Source organism: Passer domesticus, chromosome Z, assembly GCF_036417665.1.
Source record: "Passer domesticus isolate bPasDom1 chromosome Z, bPasDom1.hap1, whole genome shotgun sequence".
Taxonomy (NCBI): domain Eukaryota; kingdom Metazoa; phylum Chordata; class Aves; order Passeriformes; family Passeridae; genus Passer; species Passer domesticus.
The window spans coordinates 21,986,535-22,004,811 of NC_087512.1; the positions used below are offsets into that span (position 1 = coordinate 21,986,535).

General features: G+C 36.7%; 1 protein-coding gene across 9 annotated transcripts in view; it reads right to left on the reverse strand.

Moving 5' to 3' along the window:
- The window catches only part of ADAMTS6 (ADAM metallopeptidase with thrombospondin type 1 motif 6), a 146,877-nt gene that overhangs the window by 10,957 nt on the left and 117,643 nt on the right, over nucleotides 1–18,277 (reverse strand). For 7 of the 9 annotated variants that reach the window (XM_064403021.1, XM_064403028.1, XM_064403027.1 and 4 more), the window contains 4 exons: nucleotides 17,111–17,249; nucleotides 7,728–7,857; nucleotides 3,988–4,192; nucleotides 276–452 (listed from right to left, as the gene is read on the reverse strand). In XM_064403021.1, the coding sequence (XP_064259091.1) occupies nucleotides 276–452; nucleotides 3,988–4,192; nucleotides 7,728–7,857; nucleotides 17,111–17,249 (651 nt within the window). Of the gene's footprint in view, nucleotides 1–275; nucleotides 453–3,987; nucleotides 4,193–7,727; nucleotides 7,858–16,409; nucleotides 16,499–16,646; nucleotides 16,734–17,110; nucleotides 17,250–18,277 lie in introns of all 9 variants that reach the window. The other 2 variants (XR_010352187.1, XR_010352188.1) reach the window with 2 other exon arrangements.

Below are 18,277 nucleotides of genomic sequence, written 5' to 3' on the forward strand. Positions count from 1 at the left end.
ACACTGTTGTATCTCCAGAATACTCTAAAAGAGTAAGGATTTTTTTCTTCAAAGTGCATGTAGAAACTCATCCAGTAGAAACTGGATTGCTCTCAGACAAGCATAATGAAGAATCACATTTCAATCTGACACAAAAGGGGAGAATTTTTTTGTTTCCCTCAGCTATAGGAAGCATCTCTTATCTCCAGGGACATCTAAGGCTACGAGGTGGGAGGCTAACATCCTAGGTACATGTGGGAGACAACAGCAAGGAAGACTTGCATGAGCTGTCTCACCTGTCCCCAGTCTCCAGCAACCCAGCGAGGAGGAGGACATCGGCCTAAGCTACAGCGGATGCGCACTGGCGGCTTGTTCTCATCTTGGCATTGCGCAGCCGGAAAGGTTTTTAGAAGATCGCTGCTTTTGCACAGGACAATTCGGTGTTTGAATCCTGGGCCACACTTTGGTGTGCACTGAAAAAAAAATATTTATACAAATACATACTTAAAATCTCAGTAAAACACCAATGAGACTCTCAAAAATGCTATTTGTAAAGCAGGACATGATGATTTACGATCTCACAATTCAGCTATAATCACAATACAGTAATAATAATTTTTAAATGTTTAGAAACACAAACAAACTGACAAGACTTTCATTATATACAAGCTTTTCTGAGTTTTAAATTTCCTTTGCTGTTGATACTTAGACTACAATGTTACTATTTATGTCAGGCTTAAGAAAAATGCTGTAAGGTAGAAAGGTGCCACGTGACCTTTCATTCTAATTATGAAACCAATTTGAGTGTTTCAATAATTAAAAATAAGACAGTCTGTTCTTAATGTCACATTAGTACGGTCTTCGTCCACTTCACTTTATCCACAGACAATGAATATATTTTTCATCAATATATAAGTGGAAAGATAAATGCTGGATTTGACTTCATAGAAACCACATTATTCAGATATACCAAAATATGATACCATCTACTACAGCATATGCTTTCCTCTCCTTTCCTATTTAAATTTTAACTCTTATTTCAGTTTCCCCTCCTTTTATCACTCTTGTCCTATTCTGACAGCAAGCGGACAATAAAACAGCCACTTGAAAAGACCTGATAATTACTGGTTTTCATCATCTTCCTTCAACATGTGCCACTGCTTTTCTCTCTCCATTTTGCTACTGACCATTAACTGTCATACACAGTAGCTCAACTGCATAATGAGGAAGAGACGAGTGCTAACAAAACTAGAACTCAAGAACTTACCCAAATCAGTCCCTTTTTAATATGAGATATTGTAAGCATGGTTTTACAATCCTTTATTGGCATGTTAACCTTTATCCCATAAGCATATCTGCAGTATTTGGATTAGAATCAGTTTTTGACAGCATAAACTTTACATGCAGATTACGGTAACATGTTCAAGACTGGAACTGCCTTTAATATGAAGAGACAAAACATTATCTGGGAAACAACATTATGTGGAACTGGAGCAATACGCAAGAGATCACATACCAAAGGCTTTCCACACATACAGAACAACTCATTATATCATTGGGGAAAAAAGGAACAGCCCTAAGATTAATTTTTTAAAAAATTACTTGAGTGAGGCAAACTTAATTGTTTTATGCCTAATCCTGAGGCATCTTTGAGAAATCTGTAGAAATTTTAAAACAGTTCTACAGTATTATGTAAGGATATACCCTTTGAATATGTAAAATTTGATATCCCTATCTACATATACCTCAAAACAAGAAGAAAATCTCCAGAGGGAGGCACCTAAACTAGTCCATATAGAATGAAAAGGTTTATTCCAAATATTATCTCTACTTGGATTTAGAATCTTAAACTGGGCTGCATACAGATGAGTCTTGCATCTGACATTTATAATACAGAATGCAAAATGGATATATATTCACTTTCCTTAAATCGTAACCTTTTCTACCCTATTCAATCCTTTTCTACCGAGGTACAGCCTCTATCTACAGTAGTTCAGTATTCAGAATTTTGATACGGAATAAACAGTTTCAAAGGTCTTTACACTTCAACACCAAATCTTGTGCACACTGCCTACTAAAAAGCTAGATGAAGGAGGGAAGTAAGAGATGATTTCTGGTAGAGCTACACAAATACTACTAATGATAAAGAGAGACCAAAACCCAGTGACAATATGTGAGGTCTTTGAAGTCATGATCATGACTGATCAGTTGGGGTCCAAATTCCAAGGTGTGTTACGAGTACATTCTCCCACATGTACTTTGTGTAAAACATATGACCTTTTGAGTAGGATGTGGAAGTATGTGCCCCTTCCTAAAGGAGTGCTTAAAAATCACATCAGTCTGTGCAAACAAACAGAAAAGTGACAATGTTGAAAGGACTGTGTCAAAATGTCAAAGTACAAATGGGCCTGTGAGGTTTCATTGTCTACAGAGGACGTTAGCAAATAAGCAACAAGGACTAAACTTTGAGTTTAGGAGCATTTTCCCTAGTATTAATTGAAGACACAATCTTGAATCTATATGTAAAATGGCATCTGAGAAAGATCTTCTTCCAGCTATTGGTATCAGAAGAAAATAACACTCCCTTTTGTGGAGTTATAGCAAAAATTCTACCAAGATGGACTACACTGGATCCCAGAAATGGAAGTGAAAGAAGGAAATAAGTTGCCTTCAATAATACTGAATCACTAAAAATAATAAATCCCAGTAAAATTTAACAAAAAGACTGTACGCTTCCAAAGAAAATGAAAAGAAAATACCCAGATAAGCCAAATGAGAAAAAATAATCTTCCATTACTAAATGCTTCTAGAATTTCTGACTAGAAAATTCTAGAATTCCACTTTTTTATGGAAGTCAGGAAGGCAAGTTACGTGTGCTTGTCTGATAAGGCTCTTCCCAAAAAATCCTTAGAATATTTTTTACTGCTTTTTTTTATAATTACCCAGAAAAATATAAAAGGAGTAGTTTAGAGAGGATAGATAAATTCCATCAAAGATCAACTATCACAATGTGTGAAAAATGTTATGGCACTAGTGAAGAATTACTACATTCCAGTGGGAAAGACATCCTTACTTTTCACTTCAATTTGATAAAACCATGCTTACATTCTCCTAACGACTTCATCTAACCAGTAAGTTTACAAAATGGTTTTTTTTCTCTGAACAAAAGGCTACCTAATGTCTTGCTAGTAATCACAAAAAAATTTAAAAACATGTAATTATATTGTCAACAAGTGCATAAGCAGATAAAGCAGTTTTATCATTGTTTTATTTGAAATATGCATTGTTTTGAGTATGAAAAGAAAATTTCATATCTTGCATTCCAGAGAAAACTGGCAAGATTTGCCATTCGTTTAAATGGGAGTATTCAACTCTTCATTTTTTAAGTTCAATCTTATTTTCCTTTTCATATTTCTGTCAAAAATTCATAAAAATACACATATAAAAATGTTTATAGTACCATAAGGATTTTACTATATGATATTTCTGGAAACCATTAACAGATAAAAAAAAGAGGCAACTTTTCTCATTATATTAAAATGGTATCATCAGTCAAGACAGTCTGCCAAGCTACACAACTAAAATTCATACCAGAAAGAAGCCTGGTACTTTTTCATAATCCTGATTAATTATCACAACCAGAAGTTTAGTGGAGTTTGAATCTTTAAATTAGAATGATTTTGTTCAAAATCATTACATGATCTTGCTACATAAATGCGTAGACATGATAACAGAGTAAAAAACTACTTTAGGTAACCAGTATGTGATACCTGTGGGAGAGAAGGAGCTAATATAGGGTATAGTGACACTGTAGGTTACGGGCATTTTCATAAGAGGCAGGAAACAAAACAATGAGGCACAGGTAAAATGTCCTCTGGGAAATGTTCCTATTAATCCTTTCCTTAGCAAGCCCTGATAGAAAACATTTGGTGTACCGTACTAACATTCAGTGGTCAGAGATCCTGCCTCTGCTGTTACCAATGAGTTAACAGAGGGAAATCTCCTCACCTCTGACCAGTCCAGAGCAACCCACTGCGGGGGGCAGGACTGGTTGTTGCAGGGCTCTTTTTCAACAGGCCGGTGTGTTAAACAGTTGGCAGCATCCAGCGTCTCCTCCTCAGAAGGCCCAATCTTTCTGATGCAGAGGACTGTCCGTGAACGCATTCCTCCATCACAGGTCTTACTGCACTCTGACCAATCTCCTATAAACCATCTGGATAGAAAATGTTAGGAGGCTCAGTTAAATACATTTCAGAAACAGAGTTGATAACTCCCACAAACCAAGAATGCAAATAGTTTAAATCACTAAACCGAAGAAATTTTTAACAATACACACATTCATGGTGAAATACAGTAGAAATTTATGGGTCTTTTTACTAAATATTTTAATTTATGCCTCACTGCAATCATATCTTCCAAAAATAACACTACTTCTTATTTTTCAAGAGCAGCAATTTCCATCGTAGCCTATAATAGTCAGAAAGGAGTGTTTGAGCCTGACAAAACTGAAGCTATTTATGTAGGTTTGTACCGGATTTGCCTGAAATAATTTCTGTGAAAGTGGTTTGCAACTGGAAATGTTTGGGAACCATTGCTGAAAGATACATCACAAGTTAAAAGCCAAGATGTTTACCTCTTGAGTATCATTACAATAAAATAATTTTATCTCAAAATTGGGCTTTTTGAGAGTTAATTCTCATCTGATTACAAGACATTTGTAAACTCTTTAATAAAAGGCTAAACCGAAATGTAAAATATTATCATTTTTTAAACTGAAGCAAACTCTAGTTAGACATGAATTCATCTCATGAAAAAATTCAACAAGCTCCTTTATAATTTAAAGAATTGCACTATAGGTGATAGAGGGAACTTTTTGAGTGTTTCATATGTATGCATATGTAGTAGAAACCAAGAATTGTAAATAATATTAGATTGCTTTGTGCTGCTGCAGAGATTAAAGCAGCTATTAATCTGCTGCAATGTTATATATTTCTACTTATGAATGGCCAATGCAGCTCAATTAAACAGAAATATCTCTCCATATTGATGAGCACATTTGGTCTTAGGTATTTAATATGTTGATTAGTTACTCGCCTGAGTCACCCTTGCAAAGGATGAAGTTGAAATCTAGTATGCTATCACATGCCACCAAAATGCCAAAAATGCCAGGCATGTCAGTCACTGTGGATGTTCCTGGAGGCATGCCTGGAGCTACCTCATAAGAAATCTCTTCTCAAGCTGCTGTCAAAAAAAGTGCTGCTATCCTCTTTTGTGTTACATTACATGTAATATATCCTAACATGAAACTAGATTGATGCAGAGATGGAAACAATTATGTGATATTCTGTTTTTACTTTGCCAGCAAAAGGAAGTTAATTTGTGATTCTTCACCAAAATATCTCATGCTTTTACTTGAATAGGGAGAATCTGAAGCTCTTCAGAGATTTCAAGAGGCTGCAGAGTTAATTTTTAATTGATATTATAATTTACTCAAGTGACTTTGCTCTCAGATACCTTTAAGATTTATACTGTATCATAAGACAGCACTATTGACAATTCGTAGAAATATAAGAGCATTTTCTCAAAATCTGAAATGTAAGAGTTACTTATTGTAATAACAATGTACTGAAAACAAACATAGTCTTCTGCTGTTCAAAGACATCAAGTATAAAGTAACTGGCATTCATTTAGAATGGGTGAGTGTAATTTTCATTGGTTTTGGTATGCACCAAGAGAACAGTAGAATTGTGCTAATTAAAAAGGGAAATATTTGGCCAGTCCATGTAAACACAAAGTCTTACTACATGATAAAACTTTCTGTCAAAACAATCTAACTTGTTTGGATAACTATCTGTTATTTGAACAGCCTCCTGCTAGACCACTTACAGAATCAGGAATTGAGAACCTTTCCTTAGTTTGACACTTAGTATTCACTCTGGGGGGAACATCAGAATGAAGGCAGACATGGGTTGAATTGCTCTGATATGTTGAAATAGATGCTGGTTAATACACTGTACCCATTTTCTGAATATTGATGTCTTGACTTTCACCATGTTAATCACCTGCTGTACTGGATGGGGAATCCAAAAGCTTCCCACTTTGTGAGCTGGATTTTCTTAGTTTGTGGGGTATTTTTAAGTAGTGTCAGTGAACAAAAAAAAAACAAAACAAAAAAAAAAACCACCGAAACACCTAACAAAACAAAGCAACAAAAAGACGCCCAAAGTTACACTAGTTTGGAATAACATTGTTAACATTACTTTTTTGAATGCTAATTTGCAATAATTAGGCCACACAAAGGAAGGGGTTGGAATGTGTTTGGTAAAAAGGAACTGATCAAACATGAGTGCTTTTCAAGTCCTGCTCTCAGGTGGACATATTTGGTGCACTCAGAGCCATGCCAAACAGTGTTATCTAAACAAAGGACAAATACATATCCCTCCAGGATAAACATATGTTTACACATAGATTGTGGGGACAGTGATTTCAACCTAATTTAGACCTGTCTGACACAGTCACTCAAAGGTAAAAGCAGTGCAGTGGCTTCACTTGGCTTTATGCCAAATGTGTGTTACGTGTCACAGGGGCATGTAGAGTAAGGGACACTGCTCTGCCATCCTGCAACCAGGTACCATGCCAGGAAAGCAGCTAATACTCTGGGAAGAGATTGACTTCAGTTGGAAGTTCATTGACTTGCTGTGATTTAATGCACAATCATCTTCTCTTATTCTTCACAGTGTCCTTCATGCTACAATTTAGCAGTTTCTAAGAGACGTTTACAGGCGAGCACAGTATTGTGCAGAATCTGCATTTAATTAGCATTAATGATTTTCACACCCATTTGGAATGCAGCTACAGATTATCACCAAAGCCAAACTAACCAGAGCTTGGGAATCAATAAACTGTTGTATCTGTTCCACCTTTTCCATAAGTTTTATTTGTCCCAAAGCATAAGGAAAGCTGTTGTCACATGCTGATAGTGTTTTCTAGTACAAAATATCACAACTGTTTCTAAACAGGTTTTTGTATTAAGCTATGCTTTGTGTTCTTGCCAGACTTCATTTTTGATTAAATGAGCTGCTGGGTTATCAATGTCATTAATATTAATATGATCATATAAATTATCATACATATCATTAAAAATAAATCTAAACAGAATCTAAGCACCTAATCTTAAAGGCACACAGCATTATTCGTCAACACTGAATATGCTGGAGAAAAAGTTTGACAAAACTATTGCCAGGAAACGGTTTGGTCCTCTTTGAGGTTTCTGTATTTACTACTTCTCATGTGAACACTTTAACACAAATGTTAATATTACATACTTTAAAATATGGCAAACATTTCAGATGCAATATTAATAACTAGGGTAAAGTTAAGTCTCACCTCAACATTTTTTTTTATCATTGTTGCCTTAAGAATGGTCTCCAGTTCTTCTCTGTGCACGACTCACTGCATATGACAGTCATATCCTAAGAAACTGTTTTGCTAGATTCTATTTACTTACAGTGTTTGGTGTAGTTCAAATATCACTAATGCTCCACAGTCAAGCAAAGATCCTCAATGCATTTTTCGGAGCTCATTTTAGAAGAACAAGAAACTAAAACCAAACCCAAATACCCCTTCTGATAAGGCAGGACATGAATAGTAGATGAGAATCTTATTTGGTTAACAGGATTTATTACAGATTATGAAGACTTATTTTTCTATGCAAAACGACTGTCCATCCTAAGTGATTAACGACTTACTCAGGTGGGCAAGGCTCAGTGTTGCAGGCTCTTTGGTTTTCTGGAGGCTTACTGTCAGGGTCACAGTAATTGTTTTGTACAACGGAGCTGTCATCCAGCCTTTTACACACCACCTCTTGTTTCTGGACACCTTAGGAGGAAATGAAAGATCATTAATTAATCATTCTTGCTCTTCTAATTTTTTGAGTATAATTGTATTTCACCTATTGATTATTAGTTCTACCATCCCACTTTATTTGGCCAAAGTCTACAGCAGTGAGAGTTTAAATTGACTGAATGCCCCCTAGCCACAATAATTTTTTAATTTTCCTTCAATTTTAGGCTATCCCACTTAAAGAGGAATTTAAGATTCTGTTGTTTTCAAAAAAAAAAATTATAGATTACTAGAAGTAGGTTTTTATTTGTATATTGCACAAAATCCATTCTCTGTCTGCTATCCTCTCCTAGAAAGGACATTTAAATTTCCAAAGAAAACATCACCAAATAGAATGTGGTCACACTTCAATGCAGAATTATTGTTTATGTGCTCTGATTTAAAGAAAACTGGCAAGAATGGGAAGCAGTGTTGCATTTTCATATATTATCCTACAAATTGTATAATTTCATTATATTTTATTAATTTTAATTTTATTATATTATTTTTTCAGTAAAATAGTAGAACTATAATTCATCCTGAAAGAGGCAGTTTGTCTCCATGAATACTCATTTTGCCTGGCACTTCCAGCTCCTCTTTCATTGTTAACCATCAACAGAGTAATTTGGAACTGATCATTACTGCCAAAGCATGGTATATCACTACCAAGGCAGCATTATAAGATAGTTTATTAAGTATAATTTCTGAGTATTCATTTTTTTCAACTGATATGATGATAGTATATTGTTGCAATACACACTGCCTTCCTCTTCTCTTAAAAACATGCTGTAAGATGGTTATTAGAATTTTTAAAACATGTCTTTGCAATTCACATACAATTTTTATTGAACATGCATAGTTATAAAACTGGAATAACGGCATTATTTGTACTTAAAAGCTTCAAAAAGTCCTGTACCTTTCTTCAAAAGAGAAGCAATTATTTAACTTATTCCAAAATGTGAAATGCATATATTAAATGGACATTAAAACCTCCTGGCTTCAAATATCCTTACAGCCATCTCTTCATTTTAAGACATGCATAGAATTATAGAATGATTTCATTGCAAGAGACCTTAAAGATCATAGAGTTCCAAAACCCAGGCTGTGGGCAGGGACCCTTACACTTGACCAGGCTGTTCAAAGACCCATCCAGCCTGGCTTTGAACACTACCAGGACTGGGGCATCCACTTCACTGGACAGCTTGTTCTATGCCTCACCAACCACACAGTAAAGAATTATTTCCTAATATCTAATCTAAACCAGCTTGCTTTCCATTTGAAGCCATTCCCACTTGTCCTGTCACTAAATGCTCTTTAAAAAAATTCCTCTCCATCTTTGTCATAGGCTTCCTTTGGATCCCAGATGCCTGCAATTAGGTCACACGTAAGCTGTCTCTTTTTCAGGCTGAACAAACCCAATTCTCTCAGCCTTCCCTTGTAGGAGGAAATAATATCTTCCTCTGACTCTTGAAAAATAAGTGAAATATCTAAACATATGAGAAGCTGTGGGGGGATTCACCTTGAATACTATAATCAACGCAAAAACTGCCAACAGAAGACAATAATTCAACACAGACCTGACGACCTAAGTAGGAATATTTCTTGCAATCTTCTGCTCACATTTCACCACAACAAGAAATAGTATTTAACAGCCCTAGACAAACAGCAATGCGAGCAATGTGGCACTGTTAGCTGATATACAATTATGTTGAGTTCTGACTAATCATTTATCCTTTCTATCACAAACTGCCTTAGTTCTCTTGGTTGAATAGGCTGAATGTGGACTTCATAATGACATTTTCCTCAGACATATTTGGTTAAAAATAATTTATACACACTTTAGAATTCAGCATTGTAATAATGCATACTATTCTCACAAATGTACTTATCGGATAGCATTGATATTAATGTTATATTTGTACTGCATTTCTTACTGGCATCAGATACATTTCCTTCTTGAATTTGGCTAAAAATTGGCACTCCTAACAAATTCATTTTTGAGGAATTTTGTAATAAGAAAATATTCTAAACTTCTATGATTGCAAAGTATCACTCAGCTTTAAAAAAAAATTTGCAAATGTGTTATTTACTGAATGTTGTTCAGATAGGGTATCACCTGTAAGACAGTACTCACCCTATTCACTTACAGTGAAGAATCTTTAATTGATGCCAGGAGATGCATTAATCCATTTCTTAAAAGTTCTGCACCACCTTGTCACACAGTATATAAAACTTACATAATTGCTGTCTAATTTTAATATTATTTATTAAAAATCTCAGATAAAAAGAAATAATAACTTTTAAGGCAAGAAAAATAAGCAGAAAAAGCTAGAAGTGCTGTTTTTATCCAGACAATAGATACAACTTGGTTATGCCAAGTATTGACAAATTATTTTTAAATTATGAACCCTTCCCTGAGTATATGGTCTTTTAAAAAAAGGAATCTAGAAAGCACAGATGAACATGTTCATTTAAATACTAATTACAAGCAGTTAGAACCATTTTGCTTTCAAATCTACAGATTTTTAGTTGATAATGAAAGACATAAAATGTCCTCATGACTGGTCAGTGCCATCCTGAGAAAACAAAACTCCAGTGGTTTAGTGACCATAATCTCCTGAGAACTGAAATACTTTGCAGATTTCAATTCACAAACAGTCTGCATGACTTTCAGCAGCCAAATTTCAAATTACATGGAGCACATTTTATTTTTGAATTAAAATTGCAGGCATGTAAATGCTGTATCTATTTTTAAAAGCAATCCCAAAAATTGTGGCTTGTGATTGCAACAGTTAATTATAAAGAAGCCAGTACCAATACATAGTGAAACTTGCATCTCTAAAACTAGTGCATGCTGGTTAACCCAGACATACTTTCTGAGCTCACTCATCAGATCACAAGATATTCATCTCAGAGCCAAACTTATATTTTCTTTGATGAGGAAAAGTATGTTTTATTTGCCTAAAGATAGTTTCATAATTCATCTGAGGGCATGAAAGAAAAACATAGCAGGCATCGCTCTAGATGGGTTATGAGCAGCAAAGAAAACTGAACAGCAATCAATTTACTTATGATAGTAATAGTATGCTGACTATTTTATTAAAAAACCAAAACATTAATATCTGAGATATTTAATCCATCTGGAGATGAACTCTAATAGAATGAATGAAAACCTAACTAATTCTTAGGACTGGCAAATTCCAGATAATAAATGCTGTCATTCATTGCCATAATTAAACATGAAAGAAATTTAAAAGGGAGTAGGCAGTTATTTGAGTTATTTTTAAATGCATGAAATAAAAAAGCATAAAGAAGGACTTAGTTCCTTTGCTAGATTTTTGAAACAATACCAGCAGCAGAAGTTCACTGCCTTATTAAGAATACTTGTGGATCTGAACAGAGTAATACACTTTTTCTTGGGAAGTTACAAGATATAAGGAAGGACATGTCGGAGAGTTAATAAACTATAATTCTGTGATCTACAAGTGATATAACTGCCCTTTCCTTTCACTTTCCAGAATTTTCATTGTATTGTTTCAGTTCCTACTTCTACATATTTTATTTTTTATTTTCTCTGTGTTTCTCATTAAATAATATTCAGGTCCTTAAAGAAAATCTTCTGTTGTTGCCATTATTTTTTTATTTCCCTGTGTTCTCTACTTTCCCACTCCTCTCTCTGTAGATAACTTAGCACTGTACATTGCAGTATTCTCTGGCATTGCTTTCATAATGTCTTGTCCAAGTTTGCCACTGGCTATAAAGACCTATTTGGGATAATAACAAACTTTTCTTCTGAAAACCTTTACATCAGAATAGAAGAGGTTTTACTGTACTTTAAGAAAAAAGGGGAATTAATATGAAGAATACATATAGATCAGCTTTCAATTTTAATGTAATATATTTATATTTATAATTTATTTTTATTTTTACATCCATATTTTAGTCCATATTTATATCTACATTTATATTCATTTATAATGTGTATTTTTTTTTCCCAGAAAAAAATAACTAGCTAAGACACTATACATTCATATTGTAAAGGAAAAATGTTCAATACAGAAAACATAAGTTCTAGTGTACAAAAAGAAGAGCTGCAATTCTGGATCCCCATGCCTAAGAAAAATACTGATATTAAAAAACAGTGAAATTATACTCTCGTCCTAGATATAAGCATAGGAATCCTACATAAATAACACTTTTCTGTCATCAACCATGCCTTTTTAACTATCTGGTATATCTGAAGATCCTCTTTCAAAGAAAAAAACGAAAATATCAAAATAGACTTTGGAGATTTGGTTCCTTTTTGATTCCATGTATAGTGAGCATCAAGATCAGTGGCAAAAAACTATGTGTACCTTCTCCTTTAACATAAGTGACACTACAAAATACACAGTTTACAATCTCTCATAGAATGGGTCAGGTTGGAAGGGACCACAGTGGGTCATTAGGTTCAAATTCCCTGCTCAAGCAGAGTCATCCTGGAGCACATGGCACAGGATTGTGTCCAAACACTTCTTGAATATCAATGAGGGAGAATCTACAACCTCTGTGGGCAATCTGTTGCAGTGCATGGTCACCTGCACAGTAAAGAACTTCTTCCTCATGTCCCGCTGGAACTTCCCGGGCAGCAGCTTTTTTTCCATTGCTTCTTGTTCCATTGATTGGTACCACTGAGAAGGGCCTGGATCCATCCTTTTATCAGCATCTTCCAGGAGCTCCATGTCTCTGTTGTCCTGAGGAGCCCAGAACTGGACACAGCTCTCCAGGTGAGGCCTCACCAGGGCTGAGTAGAGGGGCAGGATCACCTCCCTCCACCTGCTGGCACTGCTCTTCCCAATGCCCCCAGGATACCATTGGCATTCTTGGCCACCAGGACACGCTGCTGGCTCATGGACAGCTTGCTGTCCACCAGGACCCCCAGAGCTGCTCCCCAGCAGGTCAGCCCCAGCCTGTGCTGGTGCCTGGGGCTGCTCCTCCCCAGTGCAGAACCCTGCACTTGCCCTTGCTGAATTTCAGGTGGTTCTTCTTTGCCCATCTCTGCAACCTGCTGAGGTTCTTCTGAATGGCTGCACAGCACTCTGGGGTATTTGCCACTGCTCCCAGCTCTGTGCCCTCAATGAACTTGCTGAGGAGGCATTTGCCCTTCAATCCATTGGTGAATAAGCTAAATAAAACTGGGCCCACTGTTGAACCTTGGGTGGCACCACTAGTGCCAGGCCTCTAATTAGACCATCTGCCACCTATTATGACCCTCATCGGCTGTTCATCAAGTCCACACCTCCTGAGTTAGCCTATGAGAACATTGTGAAAGGGTATTGAAAGCCTTGCTGAAATTGAGGCAGACATTGCCCATTGCTGTCCCCTCATCCATCCAGGTAGCTCTTTCATTGTAGAAGGCAATCAAACACTTGGTCACTTTTAGTGAACTCATGCTGACTACTCCTGATCATCTTCTTGTCTTCCACATGGACAGAGAAGGCCTCTAGAATCCAGAGATGGCACCAGAAGGTACTCTATCATCTTCCCAGGGATTCTGGTCCGTAGTTCCCTGGGTCATATTTCTTGCCCGTTTTGAAAAGTGGGGTGACATTTCCTTTCTTCCAGTCCTCAGCATCTCTCCTGATCTTCATGATATTTCAAAGGTGATCATGAACAGCCTTGTTACAGTATGCACCAGCTCTCTCATGACTCATGGATCCATTCCATCAGGGCCCACGGACTAGGGTCCTTCTAGTTGTTTCAGACCAAATCCTCCTTCCATAAGTGTCTTCCTCCTAACATTCCTTCACCCTGGTCTCCTCAGTTAGGGATCCCCGAGGCCTGGCCTTGCCAGTGAAGACTGATGTAAAGGCACTCCGTAACTCTGCCCTCTCATCTTTCTCTCTTACCAGGGTCCCGTCTCCATTTAATAATGAGCCCAGATAATATTTTTTATTTTCTTTTGTTATTGATGTATTTGAAAATACCCTTTTTATTATGCTTGACATTCTTAGCCAAGTTTAAGTTGAGCTGGGCACTGGCCTTTATAGTCTCATTTGCATTTACCCTGACTACCTCTCTATATTCACTCCAGGTGTCCTGACCCTTCTTCCATCTCCTGTGTATTTCCTGCTTATATTTGAGTAATGACAGTAGCCTTCATCCATCCTTCCACAGAGATCTCTTGCCCCACTGGCCTAATTTCTTTCTCATTGTGACGCATTGTTCCCAAGCCTGGAGTGAGTGAGTCCACCCTTCTGGACCCCTATTCCCGGCAGGGCCTGTTCCCATGGGATTCATCCAAAAAGATCCATAATGAGGTTAAAGTTAGCTCTCCTGAAGTCCATGGTTATAATCTTTCTTGCTGTCCCACTACCTCCTACTTCAATATAGAATTCTACATTCTCATGGTCACTACAGCCAAGGCTGCCTCTCACAAAAGATTTTCTTCCACCTTTTAGAGGCAATCTAAATATGTAACTGTTTCTTCATGAGCTCCTAGATCATTCCCTTGAGAATACAGAGGGACAGGAGGTATAATGTATACTGTGAAGAGCCCCTTGATTTCAGGTGCCTGGGTGAGTTTTCATGAGATGATGAAATTCCTTGAATGCTTCAGAAGTCAGAAATTCCACAGAGCTATACATACAATAATGAACTCATAACAAGCAAGTAAGAGTGTAATATATGCTTTGAGCTGCTCAATATCATGAGAGAGGAGAGAGGAATGGAATCCAGAGCTTGGGCATCGTATTAAACTGTCATAAACAGGAAACCTTTCTTCTCGTTCCTATGATTCCACTTGCTATGCTTTTCCTATTCTTCAAAGTCAAGACAGGCCCTAGAAGAGTGGTCCTGTTTCAAAAGTTAAAGCATTTTTTATTCTTCTGATGTGACTATTCAGCGCAGCAGAGATGAACATAATATAGAAGTCCAATGCAAAAGACAGCATGTTACTATTGTAAGTTTCTCCCAGCTTGCTCTTAGCTCGTTCCTTGACTCCTGACTGCTCTAGTTGCCAAGATGAGGCATACTAACAGGTCTAGGAAGATCTGGATGAAGTGGATTGCTCTTAAAACACTATGAAGAAGAAACAGCACAAAAAATCAGACACTTCTGCAAGATAAAGTACTCCAAAACTGTTTAAATTTTGCACTGCCACAATGTCCTTTATGCTCTGCTTCATGGCATTCAACACATATGCTCAAGTTCAGTTTTGCTACTACATCAAGAAATACCCATGTTTTAACATTCACTAAGCAATTAAGAAATGCTGCAGTCATTAAGCAATGCAGATACAAATAAACTGATTTAGAAAGAGCTAGACTTAAGCAGTGCACAGTGGACATAAGGCAGCCTATTAATATGATACCTGGTCAAGTCTCTGCTTAATAAAATATTTACATTAGCTCAAGTTCAAGACCCTGTCTCTTCTACTTTTTTCTCCCTTTTCTTTCTCCTGACTCAGTTCCTCTTTAGGATTGTGTCTTCTTTTGGCATAAGGTGAAATGCATTTCATAACCTGACAGAAATATCAGGAGCAGGTTATCTCATGGAGAAAGTAGATACATGTTTAAACATGAATTATAGCTACAATGAAATATATGTTTATGAGTAGAGTGCTCAGTGAAAAAAAAAGACCACAATATATCCTTTTATTAAACTGAAAGAGAGGAGAGAAAATGCCTGGTTTGACCACCATAAGCTACCAAAGAAAACCTCTCCTCCTCCTCCTCTGAGTTTAAATTAATAAATATATGCCACTTTAAGGGATTCACAAATCTTCCTTTGAAATCTAATTAATTGCATCCAAATTTTTTAATCTTGACAAGTGCCTACTCCTTCAGAGCCAATTATTTTTTCCACTGTATTTTGTCAAAGGTGTGAAATGACAATGGCCTTCATGACAGGATATCTCCATGGCTAAAATCTTGTCTCTACCTAAATCAATGGGAGTTTTCCTAGGACTTCAGAAAGATCATTAGCACATTACCATCACAAAAATAGGATCTGACAATACCTTTAAGGTTCTAATAATTGGAACTTACTTTCTCTATGAGCTAGGCACTCCTCTTCTTTATATTTCGCCACACTTACTGTTACTAAAATTGTTTTTAAAAATCAATCTGTCACCCAGCAATCCAACAAAGAAATAATAAAAATATTGGAGAAAGTTGGCATCCTTTATTTTGTTTCAAGACTTTCTCTAGTGGCACAGAAAATAATTTATGCTATTTTTTATGTATTATGTATGGCTAGGCTGTATTTTAAATTGCATACAACTAGTAACAGCCACAGCAGCTTCCAGCAGAAAGGCGAGGCATGATGAATACCTCCCACAGACAGAAAAAAAACCAAGAAAGCAACAAGTATTTGGTCACAAGGTTCTTTTAAAAAAAATATGGTGTCTCCTTCTTGATAAGGGCTGTCCGTGGTGCCGTGGAAACTGAAATTCTTACATTCATTTAAAGCACTCTCCCATATCTTCTGGAACAGAGGTATGTTGGGGAGATGATTCATTCAGTCTCCAGAGAGAAGAAAGATACTGTTCACACAGCACTTCTACTCACCAGTTCTTGCAGCAGCAATGGTGTTGGCTTTGAAGGAAGCCAACTGTCCTGCTCTCCCAGCCAGAGGTAAAGAATTGCATTGGTGGCCACTAGAGGGAGGATTAGGAATATAGTAAGTTGTTGGCAAAAGCCACCCATGATGAACCACATGGGACAACCTACAAATCCCCCACTGTTGCCCAAGGGCAACAATTCTCAGATACTGCTACGGGCTGGCAAGCAAAATCCAATTGTTACCATCTTCTACGGAGGAGCTGCCAGTGTGCATCCTAAACTTTGGTGGCTGGAGGATAGGAGGGCTGACTAGGATTGTGTGAAGGACACCTACGAACACACAAAGATACATCTCTTTATTTACAGATGCCTATTTTGCCTTCTTGCTTTTAATCTCCTTACTTAAAACTTCTGATGTTGTTTATCAACAAAGTTTCTGGGAAAAAACAAACATACCAGCTTCAAGAAAGTCTCAGAACTATCAGCAGAGAGAGACACTGTACCAAGACATGCTGTATTTAACAAAAAGATCTGAATATATTAAAGGTACTTGAAAACAACAAAATCCACTGTGATTAAAATAAATGTTCATTAAGATGTAAGGCATACCTGAAAGAAAGGTTTTCAATTAGTCACCTAGATAATTATACAGTGAAGTGTATCTTGCAATTCAGTTTACCTTGCAGCTCAACTGTCTGGTGTCTTACCTCCTGCACAAGTGGCAGAACATTCTGACCAAGGTAGATGATTCCATGCAAAGCCAACCTCATTGTCTCCACTGCCAGTGCGAGAGATCGGAACATTGAATTTATATTTTATCCCCAAATTCTGTTCCTGCAGCAGAATCTGTAGTTGAAAACAACTGGTTATACCATTAATGCAAGCAAGCAGAGGGCAAACACAGTGACATTTATTCTAGGAATGTGTTATGTTCTGCTGAACGGGAAGAAAGTAATAAATTAAGTCATGGTAGTTCTTTTTAGATATTCCCCAAAAGAATCTGTACCAGCTTTTAAAATATATACAAAAGAAAAATATTATTGTCCAAGGTGAGGTTTATCCTTTTTTTCTCTCTTAACACAACTTTATTATTTCTGTGAGTTCCTTATTCCTGACAAAATTTCATAATTTTGCTAGTTTCATAAATTTTATAAATTTTGCTAGTTTTCATAAAATTAATGTCTTCATGGAAATTAACTTGAGAGCTGAATAATTATGGGAGTTCAAAGATGGAAAAGCACATTACTGTAGAAAGATACAGCAGTTCTAACTGAAGTCTTGTGAGGAGTACAGTCCACATAGTTTTGAAACTATCTCTTGCCTTGTTAGCCCTTTTAGTGACTACAGTACAGTACATTACTTCCAATAATAATAGTAACACCAACAGACTGCTGCTGAGGCCATTGTTTTCCCCTAATGGAACAGCCAACAGCTTAAGGTGTGATTGGTGGAATCATATCTGTGATTGCTTTAAAAGAATAACAAAGCTCTCATTGTAGCGACATCACTGCAGGCAACATAGACAAAAGTGCAACAATCACCACGAGTTTTTGCCTAGCCTTGATGTTGAACTGCACTTCTACAGATTACCTGTCCAACATTAGTCTTTGACGCTCAATCAAACTTTTTTTTTCATTACCAATAGCACAAAATCAAGTTAGACGCAGCAATCTGACCCACCCTAGAGCTAATTTTCACGCATTTCTACTTTCTCTTACATTTTGCAGAGGCACATCTGCCTATCTCCACATGGCAAAAGAGCAGAGAACTTTCAGAAAGACAGTCTGTGACACAGACTGAATGAAAAAGGCACTAAAATTGTGTAACTTATTCTGTATGGACTGTCTACCTTATGCACAGATACAGAAGGAAAA